Source organism: Zingiber officinale, chromosome 8A (assembly GCF_018446385.1).
Source record: "Zingiber officinale cultivar Zhangliang chromosome 8A, Zo_v1.1, whole genome shotgun sequence".
Classification (NCBI taxonomy): domain Eukaryota; kingdom Viridiplantae; phylum Streptophyta; class Magnoliopsida; order Zingiberales; family Zingiberaceae; genus Zingiber; species Zingiber officinale.
Genome location: NC_056000.1, coordinates 52,103,537 through 52,130,253, shown reverse-complemented (window position 1 = coordinate 52,130,253; position 26,717 = coordinate 52,103,537). Strand labels below are relative to the sequence as shown.

The window sequence follows — 26,717 nt, the reverse complement described above, 5'->3', positions numbered from 1 at the left end:
AAACAAGATTTATCATTATAAAACATCACAAACTTTTCTATTTTATTTTCTTGCTCTATTTATTTTTTAAATTTATTTTTTGAAATTATTAAAATACAAAACTAATCATGTGATTAATTATCTGTCCAAATATGGAGGCATGGACTAATACATTTTTCTAAAGTGGTTCTCCTTTTTTATCCCGTTTATCAAACATTTTATTTCACCTTTAAAATTATAGAAGCATAATTTTAATAAGGGTGAATGCAATGGTAAAACACTACGAAAACAACAGTCAGACAATTATAATTTGAATTTCAAATTAGATAAATATCCCAGAAGTTAATTTTTAAATATAAATAAGTTAGATTTTAAATTGACTTGATATACAATTAGTAATTTTTAAGTGTGCATAAATTATACTTTGAATTTACAAAGCTCAAAAGCTAAGCTATATACTCTAAGATTAGTTGCATTATAAAAAAAGAGACGGGCGAAATGAAATGAATTTGAACGTTTTAAGGGGTGAATATGCTAAAATTTTAATATTCTAGATTACTAGTTTTTGTCGGGTTTTATTTTAATAACTATTTACCGAATAGATCCTAAGAATTAATTAAAAGGCTATAAATTAAAAAGCCAATGGACAATCCGCTGATAAATATATCTTTCGTCTCTTTTCCGTCCGAAAATCCAAATACCTCCGTCGAGGAATACTGCACGCTTCAGCACTGCGATCGCCGCCCGTACGCCGTTTTGCTCCGATCGCCACCGATCTGTCTCCTTCCGAATCTGCTCCACCGCTCTCTTCGATCGCCCGGCCGCTCTGGAAGCTGCATCTGCACTATCTCTTTCCGGCCGCCCTCGCCGCCAATCGTCCGCGAGCACGGTGCTCCTTGCGGCGTTAAAGGCTACTGTGCCCTCCGATCTCGACTTTCTGTTGCATTTCCTGCCTCCTCCTTGATCTACACGGTGCTCAACTGCCGCTCTCGCCGTTTCTGTAATCATCGGGTGCTGCCGGCCCCCCCAAACTTTAAAGTCGCACTGGAAAAACCGATCTAAAGAGACATCCTAAGGTATCTCGCAACCCTTTCTTAATATAAATTAAAATTTATTGTTGTATTAGGCGTCGGAATCTGTTACCTTGACCTGCCTGTTTCCGCGCATATGTGAGATTTCCTGTCTCATTATGATTGAGGACTCAAACCCTGTGGTGTTTTTGTAGGGGAATCCAAAACTATACTAGGGATCTCCAATGGAAGCACTTCAAAGTACTTTCTTAGTGCAGTTTTGAACCACATATGCACAAGTTTACTTATTTTGTACTTGTAGCTGTTGTCTGGCAATTATTGTTCTGTTTAATATAATTCCATTTTAGATCATGTAGCACCAGCCAATCATCTATTGAAAATTTTAACTCAACTTCTTATATTGGTAGTATTTATAAGAATGTGAATCATTTTGGTTTTCTTTCTTTGTATAACATGTATAGTGATATCAAATGAAGGAGAAATATAATAGGGTTATCAATGACGTTAGGATTTTAGGTTTTTGTGGTTTCTGCTAACTTGCTCACTTGTAATAATAGTTATATGTCATAAATCTACATCATCCTTATATTTTCTTTGATTATGGATAAATTTTGGAGCTACTTGCCAAAAATTTGATTAGCTACTCAAGACAAAACCTAAAAGTATCATCCTTTAGGAAGAAGTCCAACTGATAATTTTATTATTTTTATTAGTATTTGTTGAAGATATTGTTTTCATCAAGAGAGACTCACAACATCAATGACTAGTTATCTCTTAGCTATATGGTATTATTTACATCGATCTTATCTCTCTATTGAGTGCCATGTCAGATTAGATACAAGTAATACCATATCATCCAAATCTCATTTAACCTTGTTAAATTTTATTCGGTCACCTTTAATTCATTCAGTTTTTCTTGAATACATGAGTTCTATTTAGACATGTTTATAATACCCTTATATTTTGTTTCCTTTTATTGTCTATTTGTGTTGCATTTAACTACTTGTGACATTTCCATTTGCCCCTTCTTATCTTGTAATTCCTTCTCATTCTATGACATCGTTGACTTGTGAACATCTTCTTTTAGACTTAGGGGCAGGATAATCCCATAAGAATTTAAAGAGAAAAAATTACTCATGTCGTTTCAGCGATCCTTTTTTTAGTTTGAATATTATCTTTATCCATTTTCCTTGTTGAATAATGTATATTGTTAAATATTGATGGTTCAGCTAGGAGGAGGGGCAGGTTGAATGGACAATACTTGCAATTTCTCACAAATCAAGATCAACACAAACTATTAGTAACAAGTGTGTGTGCGTGGCATGTATATCAAGGTTTAATGTGCAAAAGTGAGTAAAAAGTATGAAAACAAAAACAATTAAGCACACACACAAATCAACATATGCTCAAAGACGCAAGATATAATGTGCTACGCACTCCTACTTCATGACCTAACCAATTAGCTTTTCACGATCCAAATAGCTTGACCCAATCAATGGGATTTTCTGTGAGCTAGAGAGCTTGATCTAACTAATAGGATTTTCATGAGCTAGAGAGATTGACCCCATAGATTTTTTTATTCCCTCTATAGATAATTCAATAATCAAAACCTAAAGGGAAAAAAAACTCACAACTCACCATAAAAGATCAAAATCTAACCCCCTATTTGAGGAGAATTACCAAGAGAACTTTCTCTCAAAGGTAGAAACCTTGAAATCAAGCTCAAGCTCCTTAGTTTGCTTTGCAACAAACCACCAATATTAGAGAATATTTTGTGTGAATTCCTATGCCCCAAAAGCCTTTTAAATTATACCTCCAAGGGCTATTAAAGATGCAGTCTAGACGCTTTGAGTTGATTTAATAAAATTGGTTAATCACTCAAGCCCCAAAACTAGCCATTGGGATCTGACATTTGAATCTTCGGCTCACTCACAAAAAGCTTCAGTCAACTCAAAAACTGTGTTCTATTGAAAATTGAGCATAAACATTTTGACCCCAAGTTTGCCTCTTCAGTTGTTGATTAGAAGGTTTGGCTGCCAAACAAAGAATCTTAGTTGACTAATACATTTTTGAAGCCAAACTGTTGATAATGATAAAGTTCCCAAGTCCTCCTAGGATGCCTTACTGGCTGAAGGTATATAGAATTAGCTATCTAGATACAAACCTCTTTTACTTAGAAGCTACCATTCAATCCTTACATCAATACTACCCGAAGTATATATTAGTCTTGATCTTGTGTTGCCTTTGATGACCTCTAAAACAATCACTGCAATCACTACAAATCATCCTATAAAGGCACAAGAAAATCATCAAATCCAAAACACTAACTTAATGCGGTTGTCAAAAATCAAAACAACATTAGCTTAAAATGAAACATCAAAACATTATGATTAACCTTAATGACAACTTAGAAACCGAACTCCTAGCATATACTTGTTGAACAATAAATGAGAGTCTAAACTTCATATTTTTTTTACCCATTTAACATATCTCTATTCATATTGTTGATTATGTAAAGATACAATTCCTATATTTAGTTTTAGTTATACTTAGCTTAAACTTAGTTTATAAACCTTAAGATAGTTTAAATTGGAGTACATGACTAAAGGGAATGTGTTTAACTCAGTAGAACTAATATATGTATACAACATTACTATTGTTGCTAAGAGACTTAAGGTGATTGTCAAACTAACAACAAATTCCTATAGCATTAGGACATCATAAATCTTATTCAATCTGAGGGGTGATTGATGAAGAAATATTTCTTTGATTAATGTAAAATCATTGAAGTTTTATAGGTCAAGGTTTGAAATCTCACGTAACCTGGGGATGAAATGTGAGGGGCACCTGGGGTGAGCATAATCACCCTTTTTGCTACAATCATGTCAATTAGTTTCGTGTCACATTTGACACCTCTTAGCATGCTATAAGATGTGTTATGATAAATTGAAATAATATTTGTTAGTTTTTGTAGTTTGTGTCCATACAATACAATGTCAAAATTCTACCATTTCAGATGACAAAAAATTAACTATATAGTTGTGCTATCTTCTTTATCTCTTTCCTCCTTTCCTCTCTAATTTGCTACCAACACCAGATATTGAAACACTGACATTGTGCCAAAATATTTTTCCAGTTAAAGACCGAAAATCAATTACAATTCAATATTTTTATGGTTATTTTAACAATGATGTGGGGCATTATAGTAGAGTAGCATTGATTTAGGAAATTATTTCTATGATTTGACACTATGACAGATGGAGAAGATAATACGGAACTAAACATTCATTATGGTCTTAGATGAAGTTTTATAGTACTAGTATGTTTATGTTTCAGGGGCTTAACTTTATATGAGGTTGAAAATAATTGTTTGATAGGTGGTGTCCATGGTTGTACCTGTTTGTGTTTGCCGAATTTAGTTATAAAGGACCCCTTGTGTATCAAATCAAATTTTATGGCATGATTTTCTTTTTCGTTTTTTGGGTCTTTGAAGGATATGGACACTTGAACTTTAGATTGAACCTAAGCTTAAACTTTTTTGATGCTTGACGTGGACTTTGATGTATAAATTTTTACATGGATATTTTCATGAAGTTGAACCTTTCAATATTTTAACCTTTCTCTTGTTTTTTTAGTACTTTATCTCTCCATAATTTGTCAAACTCAATAACGTGAAACATGTAAATGCCTGAAAGAGATATTGCAAGTCTCAAATGTTTGCAAGAGAATCTAACCACAATCAAATTGTAAGATTAGGTCTATCTTCTCAGCAAAGACAAATTGAGCTCATAGTGTATTTCGTGCATGTGGAATTCTGAATGAAAAAATGGACACTCTTTTTAATTGAGTCATTTTTGCAAGAAATTTGAGCTATATTATAGAACTCTCTTGCATAAGCTTCAAGACTAGCCAAGCAAATATTATGATTTAGAATTAAAGCACAAGCAACATTGCTTTGTTCTGCCTACTAGTTAATTAGGTAGAAGAACCTCCTGCTACTCAAATTTACTAGGATTTAAACTTGAAATCCATATGTCGTTATCTATTGTCACTGACCAACATGGGCTCAATATCATCAACAAAGAAGATTAAAACTTATCAACATGGTTTAAAGTGTCGACTGAAACCTATCAGCACTCACAATCAAACTGTGACATCCTAGTCATCATTCAAAACTTATAATGTATTGGCTCTAGCTACTTGTTGCCCTGCATGTGCCAACACAATATTGCCCATGGCTTGGTAGTATCACATATTACTAGATATGCATCATCTTGTCTCAGTCAGCAAAAGCAGAACAGAGTGAATCTCGAAGGTCATTAGAGGACATATCTAGTGAAGTTTCACAAATTGATAATGTAAAAAGGTGGAGGAAGGTGACAAAGTGGAGGGTCTTTGATAAAAGGGAGCCGGTGGCTCTATTTCATGAGAAGGGAGGGTGGTAGGTGTGTGAGGGTTGACGAGGAGTACAAGAGGATTCAGCTTCTCAGGAATTTAAGTGGAGATTATTAAGAATGTTATGAACTAAATAGCTTATTAACTTCTTACCAAATTCCTATAAATAATTTTAACCAAATAATTGTACAAGTAGTTAAGTAAATTATATCATTATAAACTTGCAATTATATACATAATACTTAGTTCATTTTATAACACCAATATAATAATCATATCATCAAAAATGTATTATATAATTGGCTAATAATTTTAATGCTTATTCAGTTTATGCATGCTACGGATAGTTATAAGCAGTGGCGTAGCTAGGATTTTTACTCAGGAGGGGCAAAGCGACGAAATCGGCGAACAATGACGATGATGCTAACAACAAACAACAATGTCGACTAAGCGAAAGAAATTAATTAAGTAAATTCCACCTCAATTAAAAGATGTTTTTTTTATGAAGCATCGGCGAAGCGACGATGTTAGGCGAGTGAAGACAACGACCATGCAACAAATGACAGTGACGATGGTAGCAATCGATGTCCGACGATAATGACTTGGGCTATAACGGCAGCGACATGTCGCGAAAGATTTTGTGGGTAAAATTAGAGTTAGAAAAAAGAATATGAAAGAAATTATAGGAAGAAAAAAAATGAAAAGAGGAAAATAAAAATTCGGGATCAGAGGAGGAAGAAGAAAAATGGATAAAGAAAAAAATTGACTTGAGAAAAAAGGAAAATTGGTTAGGTTGAAAGGGTTTTAATTGAAATTGTTTGCTAAAAAGATGAGAGTTTCAAAATTTATGACTATACATTTTTTTTATTTTTTTCCCATCGTATTAATATTTTTCTTGAATTCCAAGGGGTGCGACCGCACCCCCTAAGCCTTATATAGCTACGCCCCTGGTTATAAGTGACTTATAATGGTTAAATTACTACTTCATATAACTCAATAAATTATATTATTATGTTATAGTTAATTTAAATAAATTTATGTAATATTATTAAATTGTAAAGTATTATTAATATATGATTTCAATTTTAAATTAGTAAGATAAATTTAAACCTACAACTAATTGTATAAATTTAAACTTTATATTAATATACCATAATTTTATTAACACATTAACATCTATTGAATTAGTCAAATTTAAACATAATCAATTGGATAATGAAAAATTAGTATATGACAAATATTAATTTGATCGACTATTCATATATTTTGATTAGTAATATAGATATAAAAGTATAAATGATGTGTTTAATTATTAAATTTCATTCATTGAACATTTGTCTGACATAACTCAACCTTCACACTTTTTCATCCGGGCTTGGGACCAACATCGACAGGTTTAATTATTAAGTTATAATAAACTTTATTAATTTATATTTAGATTTTATTTTATTTTATTTTGTTCAAACTTCAATTTATGATAATTAGATTTTTTTTTTTTTTTTTTGCTTTATAACTCATTAGTACATAATTGGAGGGGAGCCTTGGCATAACAGTAAAATTGCAATGACCTTGTGATTACGGGTTTGAGTTATGAAAATAGCCTCTTGTAATGCAGGTAAGATTACACACAATAGACTAATGTGGTCCGACCTTTCCTCAAGACTCGCATTGACGGAGCTTTGTGCACCAAGCTACCCTTTTATAACTCATTAGTACATAGTTAATTAGTATTACTTAGTTTATAATATTTGTAAAATAATACTTATACTTTAAAGTCAATTAATAATAGTTAATTGAAGTATATATGCTATTTAAAATCCATCTTCTTGGCAAATTTCAAAGCACGTTGAAGCATGTCATGTTTTGACACGATATGGTACAAGAACCATATTGTTGGAATGATACTTGTTGATCATCAGTGCATCCTTATTGATTGTATTTGGTTCATCTTGATTATATTATATTTTATAATTGTAATTGATGTTAATTGGATAATCATTTAGTGAATTAGATCTTGGTAATAAGAATGAGTAATTTTTGTGAGAATGACCAAATTTATAGGAATTTTGAAACAAATTGTTAACTATATTTATATTATATACACCTATTACATTTTTTTAAACGATGATATAGACAAGATTCCCTTTTCCTCTTTCAAGAAAATCTAGGCGCTCTTCCATGAATCAATCCAAGACAATATTTATTCTCTCCTTAATTGATTGAGGCTAATCGCACCCATAGATCTAAATATTTTTTGCTTGGGTGAAAAGAATGACTGTCACATTGTATGCTATTAAATGAAATTATGCAGATTCTTAAACAGATGTATTTGGTGAAATATTAGGAAAAAAATGAGAATAGGTTAACTGAATTTTATCCTGGCATCCAAATTTCTACTTTCCAGTTTCTAGCATTTTTGATATTTGTTTTACATATGTTTTGTTGATACAGATATACTTTCAGGTGTAAGATTATATGCAGTGTGGCTGCAAGTTGCCTATGTAGGTGATAAACTGGAGGCAAATGATATCCAACACTGCAGCAGTATGTCATACATTGTCTGCCAAAACTACATATAGAAGATTTCTGGTTCTCCTTAAAGGGAAAACATGCGGCTTTCTTTGTCTCTTCAAGATCTGAAATCATTCTCTAAACTATATTCCAGGGAGCATAGTGACCTTGAAAGTAATAGAAATTTAGGACGTGCAAAACCTCTTCATGCTTTTCAGACGGATGGTGTTGGAGCAAGCTTTTCGAAGGAGAAGTCTTCTCCAACAACTCCAACTAAATGCAAAAAATGGATAAAGGCAATCGCCTGGATTCTTGCACTTTTACTATTGTTCTCATTGATCTTTCTAGGTTCACGATTCTTCTATCCTTATTTGTCACATGAATCATCCGATTATTATGTTATACTTGATTGTGGGAGTACTGGTACACGGGTTTATGTCTACAAGTGGTATTTTGACCAAAAGAAAGGAAATTTGCCTATTGCATTGAGATCATTGCCTGAAGGCCCTCAAAGGAATACTAGGACACAAAGCGGCCGTGCTTATCAGCGTATGGAAACAGAACCTGGTTTTGACAAACTAGTTCACAATGAATCTGGCTTAAGAGCTGCTTTGCTGCCACTTCTACAGTGGGCTGAGAAACAAATACCACAACATGCTCACAAAGATACATCTCTTTTTTTGTATGCTACAGCTGGAGTTCGTAGATTACCTAGCTCTGATTCAGAGTGGCTTCTTGACCATGCATGGACAATTTTGAAGAATTCATCATTTTTTTGCAGAAGAGACTGGGTTAAGATTATATCTGGTATGGAAGAAGCATATTATGGGTGGATAGCTCTCAACCATCGTATGGGTCTATTGGGTTCTTTTCCATCCGGAAAAACATATGGTTCACTTGATCTAGGTGGTTCATCCTTGCAAGTTACTTTTGAGATGGAGACACCCACACATGATGAAACAAGTGTAAGTTTGGGAATTGCTTCTGCCAATCATCATCTCAGTGCATATTCTCTGGCAGGTTATGGGTTGAATGATGCATTTGACAAGTCCGTGGCTCATCTTTTCAAAAAACATGTGAATTCAAAACCTAATTCTAATGGTAAGTTCCTCCTTAAACATCCTTGCTTGAATACTGGCTATAGGGAGGAGTACACATGTTCTCGCTGTATGTCTGTTAACACAGAAGGAAGTCCTTTGGTTGGGGGGAAAATCACAAGTAAGAAGAAGATTGGCACAGTTGTAGAACTGCTTGGTGCTCCTCAATGGAAAAAATGTACTGCTCTTGCCAAGTTAACAGTTAATCAGTCTGCATGGTCTAATTTGAGTTCTGGAATTGATTGTAAACTTAAGCCCTGTGCTCTCACTGATGGTCTACCACAGCCACGTGGAAATTTCAATGCCATGTCAGGTTTCTTTGTTGTTTTTCGCTTCTTTAACTTGACTTCTAAGGCTTCTCTTGATGATGTATTGAAAATGGGCCAAGAATTTTGTGGGAAATCATGGGAACTTGCAAAAAACAGTGTTGCACCCCAACCTTTTATAGAACAATATTGCTTTAGAGCTCCTTACGTTACATCCCTTTTGAGAGATGGTTTGCATATTAAGGATAAGCAGGTGGTTATCGGTGCTGGAAGTATTACTTGGACTCTAGGGGTTGCCTTGCTAGAGGCTGGGCAAGAATTGTCAAAGAGGGTTGAATTGCAAGGCTACAAACTACTGCAAAGTGACATGCAACCAGTTATTCTTGTCGTAATGATTTTGATCTCAATTATACTTCTTTGTTGTGCACTATCATGTGTAAGTAATTGGCTGCCTCAATTTTTCCGAAGATTATACATCTTACTTCTCCGGCATAAATATGGAACACACTCTGTTCTCAATTTCCCTTCTCCTTTCAGATTAAGGTGGAGTCCAGTTATATCAGGTGAGTTCTTCACTTTTGATTGTTTTGATTTTCTCACATTCTTTGACTTGTTTGTTGATCCAAGGTGTGATGTTTGTTCTCTTTTATTGTTCTATTCATGACAAAGTGCTCTTCAGTTAGTGAATATTTTTAACTTGTTAGAGTTAATAGCTATAAGGGAGTTAATCAGTTTAATCTCAAACTAGTTGGTAGTTATTTTTGATCTAGCAACACCCAAGCCGAACAGGCTTTGACCAAGGTGTGACCTAGTCAAACAAGAAGTTAATTCTCTAAAAAACATTAAGGTTTTTTTTTTTTTTTTTGCAAAACAAAAGGAGGTAGTGATATATTAAAACAAATATGAGGATCCTGCACAAATAACTAGAGCAAAAAGTGACAACATAACAATGAGGTAATAATTGCGAATAAGAAAAAGTGAGGAAAGATTTAAAGATATTTATTTTTCATAAATTCAATAAATCTTTCTCTTAGTGTTATTCTTTGCCTTGAATTAACAGTTTTTTTGACAATCAATTTTCTTTAGTTTCTCTTTTATATAGTTAACTACATGATTTAAGATGAAACTAATCATTGTTTATGTGTTCTAGATGAGATTAATTATTCTCTATCTGTTCCAATATCTCTCTTTTCTCATAATCAATATCATACTTTTATCTTGTCTCTAGTTGATGCTAGACATTTCATCACTTTTATTGAGTGGCTTATCAGTTTTATTTTTTCTATTTATGACTACACAACTTGTTTAAATGAGAACGACTACAAGTTAAATGAGTTTGAGATGAGTTGGACAAGTATTAGATACTTGTAATAAATATGGGATGAATTTGAGTTTAGCGGGTAGAGTAATTTTTGATCAAATTAATTTAATCTATTTATAATATACATAGATAAAAAGGCAGTCTGATGCACGAAGCTCGTGCCAATGTGGAGATTCGGAGATGGGTTGGATCACATTGGGTCTATTGTACACAGTCTTATCCTGCATGGTAAGATACTGTTTCCGCGACTCACGCTTGTGACCATAAGGTCATATGTAGCAACTTTACCGTTGCGCCAAGACTCTCCTTCATCTATGATATACATAGATGCATTCTTAAATTTCTATATTTTCATTATTTTGTGCTTTCACTTAGCATTATAGAATTGGTATAGGTATATGAGAATGGGTATGGTTAGTGCAGTCCCATAAATGCCCTACGGTTAGCATCTCTATTTTATTGGCCTATATACATTTGAGGATATGGTCTAGCTTTAATTTTAATTTGTCCAAGTCTTTTATAGGATTCTAGTGGGTACACATGGGTTAGGCCTAGTTCTTGTTTTTTATTTTAGTATATAAACTATCAATAGGTTTTATATCTTTTTTTACATGTTGTAGTTTGTGGAAGTTTGAATTTAGTATGCAAACTATCAATAGCTTTTATGTTTTTTTTCATGTTGTAATTTGTGGCAGTTTGAGTTTACTTCATGTGCCCATAACCGAGCCAAACATATCTAATCTTGTCTTCCTTTTCTATCTCTTTCTTTCTTTGCTTTTGACATCAATATGTTTATGCCTTGCCTGTTTGATACTATGGTACATGATTGGAGTAATCAAGATGTAATTTTATAAGTTCTGAAAAATAAGTTGAACATAAATTAACTAACTAGAAAATTATTTTATAAGTGTATATGTTGTTAAAATTCGTTGTGATCCTTAAAGTAAATCATGTATATCTTTAGATTTTAATTGTGATATGATTTTGTTCTTGGAATATCTTTTTTTTATATATATATTCGTTCCCTCAAATTTTCTTCGGGAAATCTTTGGTTTTACATACATGAGTTCTAAATTGATCTTGATCACACACCCTCAGTAGATTTGGTAAATCTTTGGTTTAGATACTGAGTCCTGAAGCCCAGACTAATGTGGTTAAGCATTCTACTAGGGCTGTGGGGTGTCAATTTTGTTGACGTACTAAGAATTATTAAATTTATAAGTTTATTTTATGTAAAATTTGTTGCATCTTAGTAGAAATGAAGAATTAATTATCCTACCATTTTTTTTTGGTTTTGACCAAGGTTTAGCTATTTTAAGGCATTCCTGGTGTATATCCTGACTACTTTGGTTGTCAGAAACGATGAAGTGACTAGTGATACCTTTTCTTCCTGGAAGTATTTATCCTGCAATATAGCACTAACCCTTGAGTTGTTTCAAATTTTAACTAAAAAACCAGACTAGTTTTGTTTCAAGTTCAAAGTGTTCTATATATACAACCATTACTCAATTTCATGACTAAAGGGATGCGGAACCAGAATTTGAATGTCTACAATTTACTTTTATACTTTTTTAGGTGATGGAAGAGTAAAAGAACCACTTAGTCCTACAACTGGAGGTTCGAATCAGCATCCATTTGGCATGGGACATGGCTTGGGGGGCAGCAACACTCAGCTCAGTCAAGCTTCTGTGCTTCCTTTGGTTGCTACCCATAATTACTCATCTGGTAGTTTAGGCCAAATGCAATTTGGAAATGGACTTGGATCTTTCTGGTCGCCTCACCGTGGTCAGGCAACACTTCAGAGCCGGCGATCTCAGTCAAGAGAAGACCTTAACTCTTCATTAGCAGATTCCCACATAGTGAAGATATGATGACCCATTACAAGTCTGGTATAAAGCCCTTATTTGTTTGCTGCTTTTTGTTTTCTAGATTGTCATTCATCCTGCACAAACTCTTCAGTGAAATTAGTTTTTCCAATTATCTCTGGCACTTGACAACTCACCAAATATAGCACGGGCAATGAGCTTGGTGTTTAACTTAACATTATTGAGTCACTTTTGAAACAAGAACCTGAATGTAACTGAGTGAATTTCTTTTGATTTATTTGTTCCGGCTTTAGCTAGATGTTCTAATGTAACAGTTTGAATGCTCTGACATATTAACTTTCCATGGCACCAGCCTGCTTCCAAACACTTCTAGCCTGATACTTTGGCCATACTCTATTACATTTTCTAAGTTAGCAATCTACATTCGAATCGACCTTCTTTCGCTTTTTTCATAATCGGAAAAAGCATCCCGAATTCTCCATCGATGCATACCTAGAACACAATTCTCTGTTGAATCATGGTCCATGTGTTGCATTTGTGTTGCTGATATGTGCAATGTTGGACTTCGTTTCCTTTCTGTAAGTAAAACAATAAATTCATGCTAAGTTGTTGAGTACTTTGTGAATCTAAACAAAGATTATGCCAGAGATAGAATCTCGCTCGTCAAAAGGAGCTTCCTGGATCAGATAGATTCTGCAATTTATATTTCAATTTGATTCTCTTACAGTAAGATTTAATGCATTTGATTCCCTGGTATCTGTTTGAGTTCTTCCATCTACTTTGAAATTGTGCTCCATAGCTAGAATCTACATGCAATTGATTATACTCGGCCTGCTCATGATTAGAGGTGTTAATATGTTGTGCTTATATTGAACATGGTTCGACTGTTAAGTTTAATGAGATTCTATTTAATATTAATAGATTAATTTTAAAATTGTTTAGCAGGATCAAAATGGGACTATATGTAGAGTAGGCCAAGCTCTCAACTCGTTGTTTGTGTAGATATTGCCCAGTTTAAATTCATTGATGCTGTAGGCATAAACTAGGTTGTTTCATGCCGAGTTGAGCTACGGCCTCCTCTAGTTTCATGCTGAGTTGGGTTAGGCCATAGGTGGCCTGACCCATTCGATACCTCTAGACCTTAGGTGGTTAGAAAATTGCAAATGCAAAGTTAGCTAAAGTATCACCAACTTTTTTTGGTGATACTATTAATTAATGATTAATTCTATGATATTTATTTTAAGACAAACTCAATGTGCACCCTTTTAGTTTATAAATATTCATATTAGATATTTTACGATCAGAATATGTGAACCTACAACTACTCTCTATAGTGATTTTTTTATAAGGAAAAAAAAACTTGTTTTAACAAACTATGCATTGCTCTTGTTTGCCCAAATGACTTAGCGGAGAACTTTTGTCCACGCTTCTTTGAAATTGTTGGGTGGGGATGTGTAAACTATGCATCACTCCAGCTTATTCCCTATGGTTGACGATCCATGTTCAACTACAGCGAGGTTTGATGATCGAGTTCGATGAGGTTTAATTGACTTAGGTAACGAGATTTTGAGCGGTGACTTGTGAAGAATTCACCAATAGGATGTTTTAGAAAAATAGGAAATTATTGAGGTTTTGAAAATAACAGAATATTTGGGCTTTTGCAATAAACTTTTAAGTTAGATATGATTGTTGAGAAAGCAGAGGAAAAAAATGATCTTTTATAATCCCTTTTCTAATAAAACCCTCCAAAGGTCTTAATTTTCCAAATCATTCTTACCACTTCCAAAACGTCCTTAAAAATATATTTATGTAATTTAATTTGAATCTTAGCGATTAAATGACAATTATTTTGGTGGTCTGATGAATCGTGTTTTACTAATCAGTTAGTAGTCGGTGTAAACTAGTTCTTGGTAGTTCTTCATCCTAAATGGATGAGTTACTAAACTAAACTAAACTATTTAAGCATGTATCTTCCCCCTTAATATAAAGAAAAAAGAATAAAGAAAAAAAGTTAGTTATTTTCTTTAATTTATCATTCAACTCATCCTTGTAAGACCATCTTCAATCCATCATCAAAATATTAAATTTGATGTCAAATTAGCATCAAAATACTTCAATACATACGGCAAATTTCACATCAAATATGGTGTGGTGAATATTGTAACATCATATTTGGTGATGCACTATTTACACCACCATATTTGGTATGTGAGAGAATTTTTATTTTATTATATACTTAACAAAATCAAATGTAATTAATTTGTAATTATTATTTTCTTTGTCTTTACTTATATGATATTTAAATGTAATTAAATATAATTATTATTTATTATAAAGTTAAATTAAGTGTATTAATAGCATATTTAAATTTTATTAAGTATATTTGTAAAGATTTAATTTATTAAAATTATTATTTTAAATTTATTTAATATATTTTAATTTTAATTATATTTATAAATTATATCACTAATTTCATAAAAAATTTAATAAAATATTAAAATATTTTATATGTATAAATGTAAAATACATACTCATTACATTGACATACAAAATAAAAATAGTAACGATACTAAATCAAAATATTACTAGTAAAAACTTAAAAACATGAGTAACTAAACTTAACAAACAAGTAAAAACGATACTAAGAAAGCACACATAAACTTAAAATTACTTTAATAATATTACAATACTAATATTAGGAAGATCACTTCCCATTCCGCTAAAATAATTATGAAATTATCTAAAAATATTCACAGGATTTTGAGATTCTTGATCTTCACCTTGATATTGATTAAGTTGTGATCTTTCTCCCTGAATTAGACATGTTTGAGATCCTTCTCCTTGATGTGCAATTGAATGAGATCCTTGGACTTATACTCTCTTTTGCATAATTCTAATTTGTTCATTGCGAATATATTCACGCATCATCGAGTTAGAGATCGAGTTCAAATCTTTGAACAAAATTTTTAGTTTCTTCCTTGTAAATCATAGTATCTACCATTTTTGCAGTAGCAACAGTACTTATATTCATTGTCTCAACAAGTTGAGCATTAATATTAATTACCTTTGCAATTTGTTCATCATTTTTTTCCTTCATATTTTACTTTCTTCACCCCAGGAGGTCGTTTATTGGAAGTAGTATCGCTATCTGAATTAGTGACATTAAGATCAAAAGTAGACACACAAGGAGATGAAGGTGTATGAAATTCTTCCTCAGAGAATTGTTGTTCAGATGAACCAGCATTAGCATTTTGTTGTCGTGATTTTATGCAAGCATTATTCATAATGTTAGTGTCAAATTTTTCAATATCTTTGAGAATATTCCAGATATGATCAAATTTAAAACCCTTTGTGTATTTTGAGTCTTCTACAAATAATATTCTAGCATGAGTTAACTGCAAGAAAATAATTGAACATCAGAGTTGGAGACAATGATATATATTAATAAATTTAAACTTTGATTTTAAAATTTAGATAGTCTAAAATAAATATGAGCATAATAACTTATAATATCTTGTTCGGATGCTCCACTAGGATTCAGATGTTCGATTTGTCATATGCAACCTTTCATTTTGGATATTACACTTAGCATAAGAAGCATTCTTTTTTGCAAAGATCTTGGCGGTCGACTATGATGCACAAAATTTGGATCTGCATGAAATTCTTTCTCAATTCTTGCCCAAATTGATCCTTAGACTGGTTAATCCCAATGATTAGATTTTGTGAAATATGAAGGTAAACATGGCATAAGTGTTTATCTTCTTCAAATGAGTATGAAGCTTGTCGGGGGTTGTACTCATTTTAGTAGAAGAGAAACTCTTACAAAATTGTTGACATAAAATGTGTTATACCAATATCTGGTAAGTCATTATAAAGTGAAAAAATGTGAATATAAAATTATACAAATTTTGATTCAGTGTGTGGTCACGTCACCTGCTAAACTTGTCCCGATGTTATCATTGTTATGTCACATCATCTGTGCAAATTTGTTCAAATGTGTTCATTGTTAGGTCATGTCATCTGGACACAAAAAATGTGTGTTCAGTGCCTAGTTACATCGCCTGCTCAACTTGTCCCGATGTTGTTATTGTTGTGTCACACCATCTATACAATTTTATCCAAATGTATTCATTATTATGTCACGTCATCTGAACACAAAAATATGTGTTTAGTGCTCAGTCACGTCGCTTGCTCAACTTATCCCGATGCTGTTATTGTTGTGTCACATCATATATGTAATTTTATCCAAATGCGTTCATTGTTAGGTCACGTCATTTAGACACACAAAATTGTATGTTTAGTGCTCGGTCATGTCGCCTGCTCAACTTGTCCCGATGTTATCATTGTTGTGTCACATCATCTATGCAATTTTGTCCAAATATGTTCATTTTTAGGTCATGTCATTTGGACACACAAAAATGTGTGTTCAGTGTTCGGTCACGTCGTTTGCTTAACTTGTCCTGATGTTGCCATTGTTGTGTCACGTCATCTGTGTAATTTTATCCAAATGTGTTTATTGTTAGGTCACGTCATCTGGACACACAAAAATATGTGTTCAGTGCTTAGTCATGTCGCTTGCTCAACTTGTCCTTATGTTGTCATTATTATGTCACGTCATCTGTGTAATTTTGTCCAAATGTGTTCATTGTTAGGTCACGCTATCTGGACACAAAAAATGTGTGTTTAGTGTCAGGTCACGTCGCCTGCCCAACTTGTCCCAATGTTGTCATTGTTGTGTCACGTCATCTAGACACAAAATGTGTTCATTGTTAGGTCACGCATCATCTGCGTAATTTTGTCCAAATGTGTTGATTAGGTTGCGTCATATGTACAAAATAAAAAAAGTGTAGATATAACATGCATTATAAATACACACCCTATAAGCAGCATGTACCTCATCCATTCAATTATCTCAGAAAATGGATAATAACATTGAATGTTCATTAAATTTATCATCTTCAAGCTCTGATGATAATAACTATGTAGAAAGTTTTGGTGCAAGGAAACAACTGATCGCTCAGGTGATTTCTACTGACAATCAAATTATCTTAAATTATCTCAATGAAGAAAACAACCAAAGCATGTATCGAAGCTCAATTTCTGGCGATAACATGATCAATCGTAATTGTGAAGTTATTGATCGTAATCTATTATTATTTCGCCGAAAATGCATTGTATAAGGATGTAATGTTTCGAAGAAGATTCCGTATGGGACGGAATTTATTTATGCGTATGAGCAACGAGGTTTTCCAAGTATGTTAGGTAGCCTAGATTGCATGCATTGGAGATGGAAAAATTATCCAATAGCATGGGCAGGGCAATATTCTGGTCATAATGGAAAGCCAACAATTATTCTAGAAGCTGTAGCTGATTATGATATGTGGATTTGACATGCATATTTTGGGTTGCCAGGATCGAACAATGATATTAATGTACTTGAGTCTTCTGATCTTTTTACTAATCTTGCTGCAAGTATTACTATTCTTGCTCGTTATGTCATTCAAGGAAAAGAATACAATATGAGTTACTATTTAGTTGATGGTATATATCCCAAATGGTCAACACATGTTCAAACAATTCATGCCCCACGAGGTCGAAAGAATAAATTATTTGCAATGAAGCATGTAGAAAGGATATTGAGCGAGCATTTGACGTGCTCTAATCACGCTTTGCAATTATTGCAGGACCTTCACATTTTTGACAGAAAAATATTTTACATGAGATACTAACATCATGTATTATTATGCATAATATGATAATTGATGATGAACGTGATTTAAATGCACCAATCGTGAAACACTTTGAGATGCCAACTCTGGATGCTGAGCCCACAGTAGATGATAGTACTCGATTTGAAGAGTTTCTAACTCGATATAGACAAAATAAAAGGTAAAGAATCTCATATTACCCTTCGAAATGTATTAATTGAACATTTATGAGAATAATATAGTAATTCTGAAAGTTAAGTATTGTAATATTGTATTTTTAATTAAGTATCATTGTTTGTTTTAAATAAAAAATAGTAAAATATTTTATCCTAATCGTGTGTGATTTTATAATATTTTTAAAATATATTTATGTTTGAATAATCATGTAGATTGATAATTAAATATAAAATATTAATAAATTTAAATATAGATTGATAATTAAATTATGAATAAGGAAAAATTATTTTAAAGAATATTTGTTTCATGTGATAGAGTGTGAATGGATTGAAATCGAAAGAGTGACGTTGAAATAGTATCATTTTAATATCAAAATTATATTAAATATGATGTTATGGATTAGAAATTTATGATGTTAGGGATTGGAAAGGGGGTAAGAGGCAGATCCTGCGTCACCCTTCAGTGGTGCGGCTGAAATTGTTAACGTGAACAAGAAAGCAGATTGATGTCTCTCTTGTAACAGACGCAGAGATCATTTTCTGGTGATGCGACGTCAGTGGCCCTCCTGTGCTCCGTTTAGATCGAGCGGTAGGTGAAGGGGCCATGCTGCTTGCGACCACCAGTCCCTTACATGGCCAAGGGCGGAGGTAGGTTACTGGCTACCTCTCTGCTCAGAGGGAATCTTTCATGCTCTTTAACAGGCCACCAGACATGTCACTTTGTTTGAAATGCAGCTAAGCTGCAGAACAAAATGCAGCAGTTTTAGACTTCACTAAATAAGTACTACTACTACTACTACTACATTGACTTTAGGGTTTAGGGCAGTCTACTCGACAAGGACTACAGAAATGATTAGATGATCCTACCTCAGACACTATTAGATAGACCCAATAAGAAGAGTGACAAAAACTGTACGAGTACCGAGCACAAGAAGACTGTCTAGCAGGTGAGACTGAAAGCTACCGGACGCCCGCCCAAATCTTCCACAGCTAACTTGCCAGTCAGACGCCATTGCCATCGGTAGTGTGGTGGACTATGACTCTGTCGGGATGCACAGTGGAGAACTTGTAGATGGTGCGAATTTTAGAGGTTCAGTTGAAAGATGCAGAGAATAAGAAGAGCGAAAATCTGTTGCATCGTGCGTGCGACGCTCGCCAAAAGTTTGGATTTTGTGAGGTGAATTAGTATAATACGAGGTCAGACTGCTGGCAGCCGGTTGCTGGGAAATCGGATCTGTTCGTGGTTCTTCTTGATGAAGTCCTCGAATCGCCGGTTCAGCTCGTCCTGGGTCGCCGACGGTGGCGACTCGTCCGTTTCTTCTTTCCACTCGACCTCCATTGGCTCATCTTCGGTCTCTTCCGCCCCTATCTCCGATGAATCCGCGGGGACGTCGACTGATTCCGCTGTCAGCGATGGCTCGGAGAAGTCACCGCGGTTGGCAGCCGGGACCTCCTGGCCGGGGACTTCAGGAGAGGGTTCTCGCGAATGCGAGTGGATTGGTGGAGGCGAAGGTCCAATTCCAAATGGCTCGAGCATTGTTGGATTCCTGGGCCGCTTCGTCGTCTCCTCCGAGGCCCACTCCGGGCGGCTCTGAGTCCGCTTCTGGCCGGAGAGCTTCCAGATGGCGAGAATGATGAAATGCACGGCCGCGAAGAGGTACGGCGGCGCAATCCACGAGCGGAGGGAGGCCCAGGGGAGGAAAAAAGAGAGTGCACCGGAAGCGGGAGCGGCGACTTCCCTGGCGGCGGCGCCAAGGGAGAGGATGGCCAGGAAGTAAAAGGCGATCTTTCCGGCCCAAATCACGGTTTCGTATCTGCCGGTGCGCGGTGTCCATTTCGGATTCGCCATCTATGCAATCAGACTTGACGGGAGATCCAAAAACTACAAGAACAGGATGAATCTAAGAATAGGAGGACGCAGCTGGCGCCGGAATTATGTGGAGAAACACCATTGTTGCTACGGACGAAGCTCTCTGTCTTGCTTTGTTGGCTTATCGTTGGAGAGAGGGCGGACTAAATAAAGTGCCAAGCGTCGCCGCACAGTGAACCGGAAACCCTTAAATTTGGATTGGGCGCTGGTTTATATAATTGTTCAGCAATCGAAAATTCTCAAAAAGGCGTATATCTAATTTAATGGTAAATATGAAAATAAATATTTTAAATAAATAAAAAATATTAATTTAATAATGATTATAATTATTTTTTATTTATTATTAAAATAAAAAAGATTAATTATCAAATAACAATTTTTTTAAAATTTATTATAGATTCATAAATTTAAAATATTTTTAATTTAATTTAATTTAATTTCATTTATTTTATATACGTCAACCTTTAATATTTTTTATTTTCCTATCTTTTATTACCGACAGTTAATCTTTAATATTTTTTAATTGTAAAGATTTTTTATTTATTTTTTATTATTACGGATGAATTTATCTTCATTTTTTAAAAAAAATAATATTTATTTCTTTATTTACATTGTTATTATTCTTCTCGTTAAGAAAAACATAATGAGTTTTTTTTTTTTTTTTTTTCAAATCTTCATTTTCAAGCGAATAATTGCTATGCTTTTTTGGTTATTTTCAAGTAGATAAATTTAGGAATCAGATGTATATAATTTAGAATCATGACATTGCAATTAGCCTAATGGTTTAGTTTTAGTATGCTTATTTTCAAATAGCTAATGGTTCTGTTTTGGCGCATTGCAATAAGGAAAAGAGTCATGAATGAGAATGCTGTTGAAGTTTGAGGATAATTGGGAATAGAAAGATAACTAATATCAAAATAGAACCATTGGTTTTTGTCTCTAATAATATATAACCTATCGAAAAGTGGCCTAATCTGACCCATCTTACTTGCAAAATGAAATGAGTCATTAGCTTATTTTCTCCATTGAATCAAATTAGTCAAAGATGGTCCTGATAATAGTACAACAGTTGAACGTCTTATCAATTTTTCAAATATTTAAAAATTAAATCTCAATTTTGATGAATTAATGAATAATTTTTTTTTATAAATAGTTGATTTAAAATCGCTGAGTTGATCACTCATGAGCATTTTTTAATTTATTCGGATGATTGATAAAATTTTTTTATGAGATCAAATATATCACTCTAAAATTAATCAATGTTAACTAAATTTTTGATGCCAACTAAAAAAATAAAAAAAGAAAGCCAAAGATGTGATTTCACGAGTTAAGATTGTCTCAACCGAGTGGTCATCCAACCGGATTCTTCATCCGACTGGACCCTTTGGCCGGTCAGATCCCAAGCCCCTCATTATGGTTGGAGTTCCGAGCCGAGTCATTACCCTCCAAAGCAAAGTCCTCTTCATCACTTGAGCTGTCATGATTAACTATTCCGGCCAAGTCATTTAGCTGAATAGACCTATGGTTTGATCGGACAAACTGAACACTTGGTCTGATCGAATTCAGTGGCCAAACTGAAAGTCCGAACAGAGGAGGAATCCCCGACAACATCCCCCAAATTTGCCCTTGTGGCTCTTGCAAGAAATAGCCGGTCGACCTTTACGAAGGATTTGGTCAGCTTGCCAGGTGAGTATATTGTGGGCCCCTCAACCCAACAACCTCATATTCCTTTTTGACATTTTGTGTCACGGATATTCTGTATGTAAACTGTACATCAGAAGCTTTCAGCCAACCAAACGCAGGGATTGCACATCCATTTTAGAAAAGATATCAAAGCATCTTTATGATTTATTATTTTTTGGAAACGTTTTGAGATTCGTTCATAAACAAACAATAATATTATAAAAAGGGATATCCATCTACAGGCATAGGTATGCGATGCCGCACAATTTTACATACTCATAGCCACTGTTCATTCTATTGTTCATTATACTCGACTCGATTACTGACTTAAGCATTGGAGTGTCTGTGCTGGGAACCCCTTCCCTTCCCTTCCCTGGCCCTATCACTTGATTATTGACTCGATTACTCATAGACACATTCCTTTTGACACGTAGGACCACTCGGAGTTATTTTTTGCTGAATTAGAGTCTTCACGTAGTCAACATTAGAGCCCCTCCTTAGATAGTCATCTTCTCCGCTTTCAGACAGGATTATATTTGACATCATCTGTGGGAACTTTGCCTACATCTGAAACATGAAGATGGACAAAACTAGACGACTCACTGTAGTAACTTTGTCGCAAGAAGATTTATAACTATTAATAGCCACTTGAGTGACTAGATTGGTACAACAACAACAAGCAGCGACCGGATACCCCCTTCCCAATGACCTGCTATATATGTGACAAGCCCTTATTGTTGAATTTTGTTTTAAATTCAAAGCAATTTTTTTGGTAGTGTTTTTAGTCCCACATTGCTAAGTGGAGAAGCTTGGAAGGGCTTATATAGGAAGCCCTTCCATCCTTGCTTAGCAATGATAAGGGGACCTACACGCATGCGCGGGCCAAGCCCAAATCGAGTGGATTTGGGGGGTTTGAGCCGGAAATCCATAAACCGGGCTTCACATACGCGATTAACGCGCGCAGGGGGGGTTGCAAATCCCCAGCCCGTGGGCCTTGCGCTCACGGGCGACCCGGTTTGTTTTTGCTGGTTTGGTTCAGTCTGAACCAAACCAGTTTGGTTTCCAGTTCGGTCTGAACCAAAACCAAACCAGAGTTTGGTTTTTCGATTTTGTTCCGCGCATGAGGAAGGGACGCGGACGCGACACTGAGACGCGTTTCCTCGCTAGCGAAGCAGTGCTTCGTATCTTCTCAGAGTGAATAAAAGGGGACTTGCAGCACCTCTATTCTTCACTCAAGCCTCGAGCTTTCTCCTCCTTCTCCCTTCTCTGTGCGATTCATTCTGCACGATTTTTTGCTTTCTTCTCGTCGAGTTTTTCGCTGCTTTCTTGTCTTGAGGCTTGGTCTTCCGGCGATCTGAGGTTGGGTTCGAGTGTAGCGTCCGTTTTGGAGTGCACCTACGGACGAGACGAGTGGTTGTCGGATCTTGGGGGAATTTTTCCGGAGAGCCTTTGCACCGTGAGGCGGCAATAAATTCTCTAAGGACAGTTGGTGTGCCGACGCTTCAACCGGATAACTATATTCTAAACCCTACTCCTTTATTTATCTGTCTATTGCATGCTATTTTTTGTGCGAATATAATACTGCTTATATTGCTTAATTTCACAACATTCTTAGAGAATTTATTGCCTCCATCAATAGACATGATGAATGATAGGGTAATAGGATCTGATGAGGCTAGTGCTAGACCCGAGAAATTTTACGGGCAAAACTTCAGACGTTGGCAACAACGGATGAAATTTTGGCTTACTACGCTAGGGCTATTCTCCGTTATAGAAACAGACCCTCCTTCACCTAATGAAGAGGAACCTGCCCGTAGTGCTGCCTTAGAGAGGTTTAAGCAAAGGGATTATCTCTGCCATGGGAGAATCCTGTCTGCCCTCTCAGATGCACTATTTGATGTGTACTGCTCAACCTCTTCAGCTAAAGAGCTGTGGAAATCTTTGGATAAAAAATATAACTCCGAAGATTCTGGTTTAGAAAAGTATACTGTGGCAAAATTCCTAAACTTCAAAATGGTTGAAGGCAAATCTGTGGTTGAGCAGACACATGAATTCTAAGTTCAAATTCATGGTTTTGCTGAAGGAGATATGCCATTACCTGAAAAATTTCAGGTCTTGTCTATCATCGAAAAATTACCTCCAAGTTGGGAAGATTTTGGCATGACTCTTAAAATCGGAGAGGTAAAATCTCTCTAGAAGATTTGATGATTGCCTTAAATATCGAAGAAGAACATCGGAAGCAACATAAAAATGATGATACAAGAATGCCTATGGATTTTATTCCAAAGGCGAATGTAGTAGTCTCATCTGACAAGAAGAAATTCAAAAATCAGAAAATGAAGAACAAGATGAAACCCAACCCAAAGGTTCAAAAGAAAACTGGAACCAAACCTAAGCCTTGCTGGGCATGTGGGCAGGTTGGACATTATGCCAAATTCTGCCCTAAGCGAAAGGACAAGGAGAAAAACCAAAGCAATACGTCCAACACCAAGGCACAAGTAAATGTCATGACTGCTAGTAATGACACCAGCGATAGGTTTGTTACCTTCAAACCCGAACTAAACTTGATCTATCAACCCAATGAATGGTTAGTTGATACAGGTGCTAATGTACACTGTTGTGCTGATCACTCTACCTTCCTTACTTATCAGGTAATTGAAGGCACTTCCGTGACCATGGGGAACCATTCTGCAGCCAGGGTGTTTGGGATAGGACAAGTTGACTTGAGGTTCACCTCTGGAAAAGTTCTGTCACTGCATGAGGTGCACCATGTTCCAGCGGTCCGTCGGAATTTGATTAGCGGATCAAAGTTAATCCGTGCTGGTTATAAGTTGAACTTTAAATGTAATAAAATTGTAATATTACATTTAGGAACCTTTATTGGAAAAGGTTATCTTAATGAAGGTTTATTCAAACTCAATGTAGAAAATGCTACCTTAAATAAATCTACTAATATTGGTTGTTCATATAACATTGAGTCTTATGATATATGGCATGACAGATTAGGACATGTCAATTTTAATTTCGTGAAAAGGATGATGAACCTTGACATGATTCCTAAATATGCTATAAATGATAGGAAAAAAATATAAAGTTTGTGTGCAATATAAACAAACCCGAAAACCCTTCAAATCAGTTGATAGAAATTCTGATATTTTAGAATTAATCCATACTGATTGTTGTGAGTTTAATAGTGTAATAACGAGAGATCATAAAAGGTATTTCATCACCTTCATTGATGATCACTCTCGTTATTGTTATGTTTATTTGCTAAAAACTAAGGATGAAGCTTTAGATAAATTTATGGTTTTTAAATCTGAAGCTGAGAATCAAATCGATAAAACTATTAAGAGGTTAAGGTCTGATAGGGGTGGAGAATTTACCTCGAACCTGTTTCAAAAATTTTGTCAAGATACAGGTATAATCTATGAGGTAACTGTTAGGACCAAAAGTAGCTAGAGGGGGGGGGGGGGGGTGAATAGCTCGTCGCGTTCGCTCGGTGCTTGGCGATGCTTGTTTCTTCAAGAATATGCAGCGGAAATACAAAGAAACAATCACACAACGCTAACACGGTTGGTTTACTTGGTATCCACCTCACAAGAGGTGACTAATCCAAGGATCCACACCAACACACACACCCTCCACTAAATAAAACTCTCCTTTATGGTAACTACCAAGGGCGGAGAAGCCCTACAAGACTCAATACAAGAAGAGAGGGAAAGGATACAAGAAATACAAGCTTACAAGCTTACAATGAGTATAAACCCTAACCCTAGCTTCTCTTCTTGGCTTTGATCCGCCTCTTGACTTGGAAAACTTCCAAGATCCTTCAAGAACTGGCGATCTGAGCTTTGTGAGTGCTGTGGAGGAGCTGGCGAGAAATCTGGAGTGAATCGGAGAAGCGATGCTGCAGCCAACGCACGCCTGCAGCTCAAATACGACGCAACGGTCGGATCCCGATCGATTCGAATATTCCCAATCGATCGGGGAGGCTTTGGATCGATCCACGGATCGATCCAGCTTTGCTCGAACGCGCTGGATCGATCCACGGATCGATCCGGCGCTTATCGCGCGAAGAAAGCCCCCAATCGATCCACGATCGATTGAACATCTGATCGATCCACGGATCGATCCGAGGCTCTGCTCGCTAGGAAAGTCGGATCGATCCACCGATCGATCCAGCTCTGGATCGATCCATCGATCGATCCAAAGACTTGGTTTTGCCCAAACCAAGTCCCAAGCCTCTCAAACCAACATCCGGTCAACCTTGACTGTTGATACATCATGCCCAGCATCCGGTCACTCCTTTGACTGCTAGGACTTCCCACCAAGTGTCCGGTCAATCCTTTGACCCACTTGGACTTTACTCGTCGTGCCAAGTATCCGGTCACTCTCTTGTCCTACTTGGACTTCCACCAGATGTCTGATCATCCTTGATCCATCTGGATTTTCCCTTGCCTGGCTTCACTCACCAGGACTTTCACCTGGCTTCACTCACCAGGATTTCCTTCTGCCTAGCTTCACTCACTAGGACTTTCACCTGGCTTCACTCACCAGGATTTCCAATCTGCCTAGCTTCACTCACTAGGACTTTCACCTGGCTTCACTCACTAGGATTTCCAATCTGCCTAGCTTCACTCACTAGGGCTTTCCTTCTGCCTGGCTTCACTCACCAGGACTTTCCCAATTGCCTAGCTTCACTCACTAGGTCTTTCACCTGGCTTCATTCACCAGGATTTTCACCTGGCTTCACTCACCAGGATTTCCAATCCGCTTAGCTTCACTCACTAGGGCTTTCACCTGGCTTCACTCACCAGGATTTCCAATCCGCCTAGCTTCACTCACTAGGGCTTT

At 35.6% G+C, this 26,717-nt stretch overlaps 1 protein-coding gene across 3 annotated transcripts; it reads left to right on the top strand.

The window, feature by feature from the left end:
• The first annotated feature begins 638 nt into the window (after nucleotides 1-638).
• On the top strand, nucleotides 639-12,722 carry LOC122009060 (probable apyrase 7). 3 transcript variants are annotated; one of them, XM_042565055.1, is made up of 4 exons: nucleotides 639-1,055; nucleotides 1,205-1,250; nucleotides 7,869-9,842; nucleotides 12,176-12,722. In XM_042565055.1, the coding sequence occupies exons 3-4, from the start codon at nucleotides 8,015-8,017 to the stop codon at nucleotides 12,469-12,471; spliced, it is 2,124 nt and encodes a 707-aa protein (XP_042420989.1). In that variant the 5' UTR covers nucleotides 639-1,055; nucleotides 1,205-1,250; nucleotides 7,869-8,014; the 3' UTR covers nucleotides 12,472-12,722. The 3 variants fall into 3 exon arrangements, with proteins under 3 accessions (XP_042420989.1, XP_042420986.1, XP_042420987.1); XM_042565052.1 differs by lacking the exon at nucleotides 1,205-1,250; XM_042565053.1 differs by lacking the exon at nucleotides 1,205-1,250 and having other exon boundaries at nucleotides 7,857-9,842.
• The last annotated feature ends 13,995 nt before the right edge of the window (nucleotides 12,723-26,717 follow it).